The 10,729-nt window shown below is 34.3% G+C and overlaps 1 protein-coding gene and 1 long non-coding RNA gene across 2 annotated transcripts; one reads left to right on the top strand and one right to left on the bottom strand.

Moving 5' to 3' along the window:
* The first annotated feature begins 6,410 nt into the window (after positions 1–6,410).
* LOC111390531 (probable transcription factor At5g61620) lies at positions 6,411–8,550 on the top strand. Its single transcript, XM_023015582.1, has 5 exons — positions 6,411–6,811; positions 7,051–7,262; positions 7,561–7,611; positions 7,715–7,816; positions 8,230–8,550. The coding sequence occupies exons 1-5, from the start codon at positions 6,541–6,543 to the stop codon at positions 8,410–8,412; spliced, it is 819 nt and encodes a 272-aa protein (XP_022871350.1). The 5' UTR covers positions 6,411–6,540; the 3' UTR covers positions 8,413–8,550.
* Positions 8,551–8,978: 428 nt separating this feature from the next.
* Positions 8,979–9,816, bottom strand: LOC111390530. The gene is made up of 2 exons (XR_002701929.1): positions 9,530–9,816; positions 8,979–9,376 (listed from the first exon to the last, which is right to left on the bottom strand). It is a non-coding gene; the product is annotated as an uncharacterized LOC111390530 (long non-coding RNA).
* Between the last annotated feature and the right edge of the window lie 913 nt (positions 9,817–10,729).

Below are 10,729 nucleotides of genomic sequence, written 5' to 3'. Positions count from 1 at the left end.
TATTTCATATCTTTGACTTCTTTTCTCATCTGATTGGCCCCTAACACTCTTGAATCTTCATTTCATTGCTCGTCTCTTCTATGGATTATTTGCAACTTGGTCCTTGAACTTTCGTTTTTGCCCTTTTTCACATTTTTTCTCTTGAGTTCTATTATATTCATCAATATGGCGCTAAAAAATAAAATTGCATAGATTTAAGTCATATTCAACCAATTTTATCAATAATCAGTCATATTTTGTGGATCGAATAAGTGTGTAAAAACATACTTATCAGTCCTAATGGATTAGGTATAGTTAAAAGAAAGGCTAAGGTATAGCCTCAAGGAGACCCCAAATTGAAGGCCTGAAGAGTTAGGTTGACGAGATCTATCTGGTTTAGTTTTACCATCAGGTTGCTGGAGGTGACTTATGTACGAAAAGCTTAGAAAGAATATCCAAAAAAGGCAATACTAAACCTCTGGCATTTGTTGATGCTGGCGAGATCCTTGGTAGGAGAATGGACAATATTGCTAAACCTTTGGCATTCGTTACAGTTTTTAACATAGTCTAAGGCATCTTTCTTCAAGGCAGGTCATTATATCCATATTTTATCGGTTTGAAAGTTAGGGCCCAACTCTCTGATGATTTCCACACACCCTTCCTGAACCTCAACAAGAGCTTGGAATGATTTTGATAGTTCAAGTCACTTGAGATATGGAAGTATGAAGCTTTTGCTAAATAGAATTCCTCTGATCATACAGTACTTTAGTGTTCTAGATTGAACACTCTTGCTGTTTGAGAATCCTCTAGAGAATTTCCATTAGTTATGAAGTCAAGTATTGGGTCTATCCATAAAGGCTCTTGATCAATGTCTATGATGTCGAGTGTCTGACTAATTCTTGGCTCCATTAAAATTTTGATATGGACTGTCCTGTCAAGTCTATCAACTCCCATAAAGATGAGCCTAGACAATGCATCTGCTTTACAGTTGTCAGCTTGAGCAATCTTCATAATTTCACAACCCTTGAATTGCCTCTGAAGATCATGAACTTTAAAACAATATAAGTTCAATTTCCCATCTTTCCTTCCAAATATACCTTCAATCTAACCAACCATAAGTTGTGAGTCCCTAAAAATCCTGGTATGTTCAAGTTTGAGCTTGCTAGCTAGCTTTAGAGTAGTGATGATGACCTCATCCTCTGCCTTATCATTGGTTGTTTCAAATTTAAATTTGAGTGCAGATTGAATTTCTATGAGTTTGTATGGGCTGATAATTATGACCCTTGTTCTCGAGGCTGAACCAAATAGACACTTTTCCTGGTTTAGTTTCATCTTATACTTTTGAAGGATGCTGAATACCTCATCGAGATTGAAAATATGTTGGTCCACTTTTTTATTATTATTATGCTATCAACATATGCCTCAATATTTTTCCCAATCAAATTAGCAAATACCTTGTTGATGATTCTTTGATAAGTTTTCCCTGCTTCCTTCAAACCAAACTGCATGACCTTGTAGCAACATATGTCAGAGTTAGCCATGAATGATATCTTCTCTTGATCTTTTTCAACCATGAGGAGTTGATGATAGCAAAAAAATACATCAAAAAATTGTATAATTTATGCCCCGATGTGCTATCCAGGTAGTTGTTATCCAAGGTAGAGGATAGCTATCCTTTGGGCATGCTTGTTAAGATTTATGAAGTCAACACAAAATCTCTATTTACCATCGACCTTTTTGATGAAAACGGCATTTGCAAGCCAATTGGGCTATTAAACTTTTTGATTAAATCGAGCATTGACCAATCTCTTCACAAATGACCTCTCGACACTCTGGTGCAAACTATATCTTTCTTTATTTAACTAGTTTGGCTCCTTGGAAAATATTAAGTTTATGGACTACAACTTCGAGATTTATCCTAGGCATATCCTTGACATTCCATGCGATTACATCAATGTTGTGAGATAGGCAGCTAATAAGTTTAGCCATGAGGGTAACATCAAGATCTCGGCCAATTGTAACTTTTTTACCATGTACGAGCTTGGCCTCTATCAATTCTTCCACCGGTGCAAGCCTTCCTTGTTGCTTGAGCTCGGGCTCAGATGTTGAAAGTTTTATAATGCCAGTGCTTATTCCATAAAAGCTAGTAAAATAATAATGTCCAACAATTCTCTGGTCTACTACGCACAACCCCTATACCATTACTTGTAGGAAACTTCATAGTAAGGTAGAAGGTGGATATAATACCCTTGACCTTATTGAGCAATGGTCTTTTCAAGATGACGTTGTATGCCATCGAAGCACGAACTGCCTGGAAAGATGTGATTTTTTTCACTTTCCTTTGATTAGAGCTAAGGTGAGAGGAAGCTCGACGTCTTCTTCCCAACTAATGACTCTACACCCAAATCTCCGAAGAGGAGTTTTAACTGCTTTGAGGTAATCAATTGAAATTTTCATCTTAATGAAGGCTACATGAAAGAGTATTTTGGCATGCTTCCATTGTCAATCAAGATCATTTCATTTAAAATTAGCTATAATCACAAAAATGACCAAGATATCATAATGAAGAGATAATATAACTTCCAAATCCTTTGCCCCAAATGTAATATTTTCAAGGTTATATTAAACTGTCATTGTCATTGAAGCTAAGTTATATTGTCAAGCATATTGCTTGCATCCATTGTTTGAATCTCATCTGATGCTATTTTCCTGATGATAATGTTAATGGTTCCTACTGTAGATTGACCAGTGTCTTTAGCTTTTGGGGCTTTTCCCTTATCACGATCATTCCTCTGCGTTTGTCATGACAAACACAAGTATATAGCAATTCTCTTATGATTGGAACCTTAATCTTCCATTGCAAGGCTTTGCAACTTTTTGTACTTTTTGTAGTTTGCCCATAGTCCAGATGAAAGTCACAATACTTACCCATGTCCCGAGTATCAAGAGGGGATTTCATCCTTGAAGGCCACTCAAGCTCCTTCATATTTTATTATTTCCATCGGATGTTGGCCTTAGAAGTACTAAACCTAGTTAATGGCATCAGTGATACCTCATGTTTCTACATATTTCTAGGAATTTCTTATCGAAAATTTGAATCATGCTGCCTCTTATGTTCGATCCTTTCATAGGTCTTGCCAATTCTCATTGAGTTCAATATTTCTTCCATGTTAATGTATTTTTCACTTGAGTTGAAAAGCTCAATCACTGAATTTAACAGAGTTTTTGACAATGACGTTTTGAATTACTCACACCTTATAGCATATGTGAGGGCAAAGACAACTGCTATAATGTATAGGTCGGGTATTTGGAGCCTTTCTTTATTAAACTTCATCATGAAATTGCGTAGTGATTCATTTTTTCCTTAGCAAAGCTATGTGAGAGAAACTGTTGTTTTCCTAGTGAGTTTACCACTTGTGAAGAAGGTAGAGAGTTTTTCAACGAAAATCGAGAATGAGGTTATGGAATTGGGTTCTAAGGTTAAGAACCAATCCCTGGCAACATTAGTTAATGTTTCACGAAAAAGCTTTGCACATCACCGAATTTGGTGCAACTTGTAAATTCATGAAATCATTATATACACTGAGATGGTTGGTTGGATCAGTAGTCCCATCATACTCTTTTATACAAGGATACTTGAATTTGTCCGGTAAGGGATATGACAATATCTCGAGAGTAAATGGAGTGTTAAGGATGAAACTTGTTGACTCCTGGGCATTCAAAAGCAGGCTTACTGTAATCTCATCTTCGCGGAGTTCCTCAAATGCTCCAGCTGAAACAAATACTAGTTGAGACGTCGGTATTTCTTATGATTCTTTTTAAAGGACAGAGAAATCATCAAAATGAGGAGGGTTTGAAATGGAAGAGCTTGTTGGAGGAAGACCTAAATGTATATTAACCGTGACTTTTGGTAGTGTTTCCTACAGACGGTGCTAATGATGCCACCAAAATTGTACATGTTGATTTTCGAGCTTGATGTTAAGAATGAGCACGAACAAAATCTTCTAGTAGCTGAAACAAAGGCGTTGATCTGTATCCTTGTTGTCCCTTCGATGCTTAAGTTGGAGAAAAAAATTATGCATGAGGCTGTAAACTGAAAACTATGTAAAAGAATACTTGAATAATGAATTAAGATCTTATATGTATAGAGGGGATAACACACTTCTAATAGATTTAAATTAGTTGAGCACCCTTATCAGATTTTAAGAGTCATTGGGTGTCAGGGAGTTTTACCATGTCTGGGAGTTGCTATTTGATAGGTTTTAAACAATGAGTGTTTGGATAAAGATAAAACTCCAATTGTATGATCCCACTTGGATAGGGCGAAATGGTATAGTAGGACCCAATCTTACCAAAATTAGATAAGCTTTATCTTATAAAAAAATCCTAACGGATTAGGTATGGTTAAAATCAAGGTCAAGGCATAGCCTCGAGGAGACCTTAAACCGAAGGCCCAAGGAGATAGGTCGACGAGATCTATCCAGTTTAGGAAATACTGTCAGGTTGCCCGAGGTGACATATGACCGAGGAGCGTAGAGAGGATATCCAAAAAAGGGCAAAAATAAATCTCGGCTTTTATTGGTCAGGTCGTGATAGTTTTTGACAATATCATAAAACGAGATGTAATAGTTTAGATAATATATGATTTGAACTTACCTTAGTAAACGCAATTTTTTGCTTAATCTTTCTTCGTGCCTTAAATAGTTCCTCATGCCATGAACAGTGGTGGCCATTTAAATTAGATAGGTACAATTGAAGTTTGCAAATGCCCGTTCAATTTTTGAAGGTTTGAAGTTTGTTGATGCTTCTTCTTCACTGTTGCTCCTTCTTCTTCTTTGGGAGCCGTTTTCTTCTTCGTGATTTTTGAAAGCGTTTTCTCTACTTTAGGACGAAAGGATAAAAAGTGAAAATATGAAAATGAAAACTTAGTTTTTTTTTTATTTAATATAAAAAATTGGTTAAAGGTCCCAAAAAAAAAAGAGGGGGGTTTCAACCGGGTCAGAAGGCCAACTACCACTATTCTCACTAATTTAGGCCCAACATATTTTCGACTGAATCTTTTTATTTATTCAATTTTTACACTAAATTGATTGTTTTAATAGCATAGGCTAATCTCATAATTAACAGCCATATAGTTACAATCTGGTCAAATCTCTTTAGTATTCTAATAAATTTACAATTCCTCCAATTCTTAAAGACAATTATGAAAATTTTGATTATCCCAACAACATCCTGGAAAGGAATGAGATCATTATTTAAGATTTTTAATGCAATTAAAAAAAAACTCGAAATATATTTTTTGAACAAATTTTTCTATGAATAAATATAACTCTTTACTAGACTGATTCATGGGTATATTACCAATTTACCAATCCCTTCATTAGTGATTAACTAGTTGAAATTTAAATAATTTTACTCTTTTTTGATTGGTTCATCCGTGTATTACCAATCGCTAAGCAAAAGACTTCACTTGCATTTTGATTAGTTGAATTTTACAGAATTTTAAACTTTTCTAGATTGGTTCACTCGTATATTATCGATCTCTGAGAAAGTGAGTTTCGTTCCCATCTTGATTAGTTGAAATTAACAGAATTTTACTAGTTTCTAGATTAGTTCACCCTAGTATTATCAATAACTAAGTGAGTATTAGTTCGGGTTTTGATTAGTTGAAAATACATGATTGCCATTTTTTAAAATAAAAATTTTGAATTCATATTCATTGAATTTGAATTAAAGAGGGTTTGACTACGAGTATGAAATTTGTATGAAAAGAAAATAAATTTTAGACAATTTAATTGTCTAAAACTTATTTGCATGAAAATTGTTAATTAAATGTGTTTGATTAATTTAAATTTCAACTTAGAAAATATTATATTTGCCTATTTTTCATTGATGGATATATGAGAGAGAGTGGACAAATGAGAGAGAGAGAGAGAGTGAATTCTTTGGAAAATAAAATTCCACTTCCCCTAAAGAAACCCTAAAGAAAATATTTTCCTTGATTTGAGAAAAAATATGGTTATGTGATCAAAAGTAGGAAAATATTTTCAATGAAAAAATTGTTAATCAAACAATACAAAAGTAGGAAGTTGGATGGAAAATATTGGCAATCAAACGCATTCTAAGATCTAGGGACCCTAATTAAATTATTTAAAAATAAAAAAAAAATAAAAAAAGATTTACCTATATTCTTACCAAGATTGATATCTACCAAACATATAATAATAATATATTATTATTATAATAATAGTAGTAATAATAATAATAATATAAAAAAAATTACCTAGATTCTTGGAAAATAAAAAATATAAGGATAATTTTCCATAATAAGCAAACAAAGAATGAATAAAAAGGGAAAATCAATCCAAGAATGTTATTTGTTCAACTATAAATTAGGATCCCATTACCCTAATAAACCTAGTCCTCTAGTCATGTTCTTCGGCGCCTCTAGATAAAACTGAAGCTCTCTCTATCTCTATCTCTTTCTCCCTATCTCTATCTGTATATATATATATTATATATACACGCTTACGCGAGAAAGAGAGAAAGTTGGTCCTTCTCATGGCTAAGGAACCTGCGATGAGGTGCAAAGACAATGGACATGACTCAACTACTTGCAATTGTTGTACCAGCATTAGGTTATTTGGGGTACAGATCAACGTTGCAGATGATAATGGAAAGAAAAATGGGGAATCCCTTATGAGAAAGAGTAAAAGTTTGGGAAATTTAGAAGATTGCAACGTGGAAAATAATCTGGTTGAGGCCGGATATCACTCTGATGGATTTATGCATCAATCTTCTATATCCAAAGAAGCCCAAGAAAGGAAAAGAGGTTTTCCCTTTTTTTTTACTTTTTCTTTAAGAATGTGTTTTCTAATTAGCAGTTTTACAACGTTTCATCTCTTGTTTTATAAAATCCTTTCATTGGTGTGGGTCTGAAGGGAATCAATTCTTTTTGCCTTTTTTTTTTTTTCCTTATTCTCAATTTATATCGTGCAATCCTAGTTTTCTCTAATCCCTTTTTAGGATTTTAATGTAAAATATTGTGTATTCTTTTTCCTCTGAAATTAGGGAAGCCATGGTCTGAGGAAGAGCACAGGTCTTTTCTAGTTGGTTTGGAAAAGCTTGGAAAAGGAGACTGGAAAGGAATTTCCAAAAACTATGTTCCATCAAGGAACTCTTCCCAAGTTGCTAGCCATGCACAGAAGTATTTCATCAGATTATCAGCAACTGAAAAGAAAAGGCGTCGATCGAGTGTTTTCGACATTTCACTCACCGAAAAGGTAAATTTATTTAATTGAATTGTTTCTTGTCTTTAGTAGAAATGGTTAGTTGCTGACGATCTCAAATTTACTGAGAAAAGACTTAGTTGGCAATCATTGTTGTTAATTGTCAATGATTTTTTTGAATTCCCGGAATGAATCAGCATCTCTTGGTTCACCGTCCAATAAGGCTTTTGAAATTTTGCCACATGTAAGTTTTGTCTCATATCAGTTCCGCATGAGATTTGATCCAATTTTTCTTACTAATACTGAAATATTGATTCAAAAAATTGAAACCTGATATACTTGAACGATTCAGGCTAGTAGCTCAGATGCTACCTTGAAGAACCTTAGCGAATTCGAAATACAGGTAAACTCTCATCAAGTCATATTTGGTGTGATATATAGGATTTATCTTTTATATTGATTCGAATCAGCAAGACTTTATTATGCAATTTTCTTTTTGTCTCCAGGCCAGCATGCAACCTCCTGTAACAACATCTGAGAAACCTCCTCTTTCACCAATGCCTAAACTACATGGAATTACCAATTTTCGTCATGTGGCACCATACATGGTAAGTGAAAATTTGATTGCATTTGAACACATTTAGTTTGACTTAATACATAAATTAAACATATGTCATTCATGCATATTAGAATGCCTAACGGTTGAAATTCATGCGTGCTTCTAATGTGCAGCACGTGAATTGCACGAATGAATTTCAAGAATCAACTATCACTCTCAAATTCTATCATGGCGTATTTGGTGTTATTATTAAAGAAAAAAGTTATAATTTTGAGTATTACGCTTTTTAGACATGTCTAGTAGTGGGTCTTTAGTATCTGTTTCACATTTTTCATTTCAACCGATTATTCATAGCACTGGCTTTTGCATCATACAGGCTAGAATTTCATGCATTAACGCTTTCTGGAATATAAAACAATACCAACTGTTTCTTGGCTTTCAATTGTCAAATACCCAAATCAGAATTATGTTTCTCTACCTACTTTGGATCGAACATTCGCGATGTGTGCACCGTTCAGGCCTCAGCCAGAGAGTTATATATTAAGATGGCCACTTCATATAGGAGCATCATCTCAAGCAGGCCCTTCAACTGGAGTTGCTAAAAAAAATGCCCTGAATCTCAGCTTTAGAATGCTGGAACTATAATGTATTGACTAGCTATTTTTCATTTTTCAGACTGTTTTGTAGCAATCAAGTCACAATGAGTCAAGTTTCATGTTTAAATTATGTCACAGAATTTACAAAATTTATTACAACGTTTGCAATACGAATTTTGAGACGTCATGTTTCTGTTTGTTGTTTAGAATTTTGATAATCTTTGTTGGAGAGTTTGCAGAAACTGTAGCAAAGAGAGATCGATCAGGCAAATCATGGTATATATTTTAAGGAGAAAAGACAATTAATCTTCTAAAGTTTTGAAACTTCTGTTGAATCAAGAATTTTCGTTCTTCACCATTAATCAAATCACTTCTTTACCATAGTTATAATTTATCATCAATCAATTCCCGTTCTTGAAAGTGGGTGTGAACAGATTAGGTATTATCGCTAAGAAATTAGTACCTCGTACTCATTCAATATTATTTCCACTTAATTATCATTCAATCATGCTACTTATACAATTTATTTTACAACTTGATTTACAATATATATTTGAAGAACTATTTTTAAAATCAAAGGCCAAAATTTTTTCAACACACCTATTGTCAATCAAGTTGTGCATAAACATTATACAAGTGATTTTATTCATTATTATCATTACGTAGGCTGAGCCAAAGTTTGGAACGTTAGGCTCTGATAATGTCCTAAAATTTCTCAAACCAATACCAACCGCTATTTTCGGTCTTTACAGACGAAATTCTAAGTTTTGACAGCCATTTACATCTTTAATAGCATTTCACATAAGGTTCTGGCAATGCTAGAAACATATATTATAGTATTTTACACTAATCAAACTCAAGCCACGTGCTTTGGAAAGGAAAATTAAAATAAGGTGTTGCGACCAACGGAGGTGCCGTGGCCCAGCAGCAACTTATTGCCCTTCAGCAGGAACACCCCACCCCCAATTCTGGTTTCGGCGGTGATGACATTGTGATGGAAGAAAAGGCAATTCCTGAGCAAATTGCATACCATTATTAGAATTGAATTTGAGTACAACTTAATGACAAATTTAATTTAATTTTTTTTTTAAATATCAAAATAGGAAGAATATTGGAGTAAAAATCGAGTAAATTATTTTCAAAATATGAGAAACTTAGGGGATTACCTTGAAGGAGCAGGAAAAATGGGTGTCTTTCAGATTAATTGGCCACCAATTTCACGGGAGAGACAAGGGAGGCTAGGTTTTGAAGCTGTGAGATAAATAATGGTCTTCACTCTTCAACGCAGATTTATCAGAATAGGGTTTCACAGGGTTGTTCGGTTTGGGTTGGCGGGTTGCGGGTCATGGGCCCAGCCCTAGAGACGAGTCGGCGTGGGAGTGGAACCGCAATCACAAACTAAACGAGATCGAGAAGGAACGACGAACTGAGTGCTGAAGCAGAAGGAACGATGATTAGATTTAAATTTCGAAATTAATTAAGAGCTTGTTTAGTAGACCTTTTAAATTAATTAAAATCAATTTTTTGATCATTATTTCAGCTGTTATTTTTAAATTCTTTTCTCACAAGTAAGACCTACTTTATATCTAACAGTCAAAAAATCGATTATCAAAATCTCTACTAAACAAGCACTAAAGTGTTAGGTCCGATTTTAACTTTGGGAAGACCACATAAATCCTACATACAAAAATCATATTTCTAAACTAACAAACTTCCTGAAATTTTACAAAAATCAGGTGATAAATGAAATTATTAAATATTTAAAAATAATATAATATAATTAATCTACCTATTCCACCCCCACCCCCACCAAATTTTAAAATTTAAATTCAAACTATTCTCTTTATCTCTCCGTCCCATCCCATCTCCGGTGAACCCACCCCATCTCCGGCGACTTCTCCGACGAAAACTCCGGCGACTTCTCCGACGAAAATTCCAATGGTCTCCAGCAACCTCCTAAGGACCATTCCAGCAACTGATGCTGTACCCTTTTTTTAAAGCAATGACCTGTGACCAGTTTTATTAAATCTGTGACATGTGACCACTTCTATTAGATCTGTGACATAATCAGGTGAGATGAATTATATGTAACTATTTGTGATCGAATTTATTTTCAGTGTGATTCTATGTGAACATCTAATTTGTGATTTTATGTAACCAATTCATTGACCCACATTATCTGTGATTAACCGTGACCAACTCTGTCTTTGATGTGACTAACTGTGACCAAAATTACATTCAGTGTGACTGTCCATGAGAAGGTCAATCTCATGTCACAATCAACACAAAATTGGTCACAAATAATCACAACAAACACAAATTTGGTCACATGGGGTCACCACAAACAAATATGCACTCATCGCGAC

The sequence above is a fragment of the Olea europaea genome, unplaced genomic scaffold (genome assembly GCF_002742605.1).
Source record: "Olea europaea var. sylvestris unplaced genomic scaffold, O_europaea_v1 scaffold687, whole genome shotgun sequence".
Lineage (NCBI taxonomy): Eukaryota > Viridiplantae > Streptophyta > Magnoliopsida > Lamiales > Oleaceae > Olea > Olea europaea.
The sequence above is the reverse complement of the archived record's forward strand: the minus strand, read 5'-3'. Positions and strand labels throughout refer to the sequence as shown.

Excerpts from the sequence above, each read along its gene's own strand:
- LOC111390531 (XM_023015582.1), top strand. The coding sequence starts at position 6,541 with ATGGCTAAGGAACCTGCGATGAGGTGCAAAGACAATGGACATGACTCA. Across the intron at positions 7,263-7,560 it reads ACATTTCACTCACCGAAAAG|GCTAGTAGCTCAGATGCTAC; the intron begins GTAAATTTATTT and ends TGAACGATTCAG. Across the intron at positions 7,612-7,714 it reads TTAGCGAATTCGAAATACAG|GCCAGCATGCAACCTCCTGT; the intron begins GTAAACTCTCAT and ends TTTTGTCTCCAG.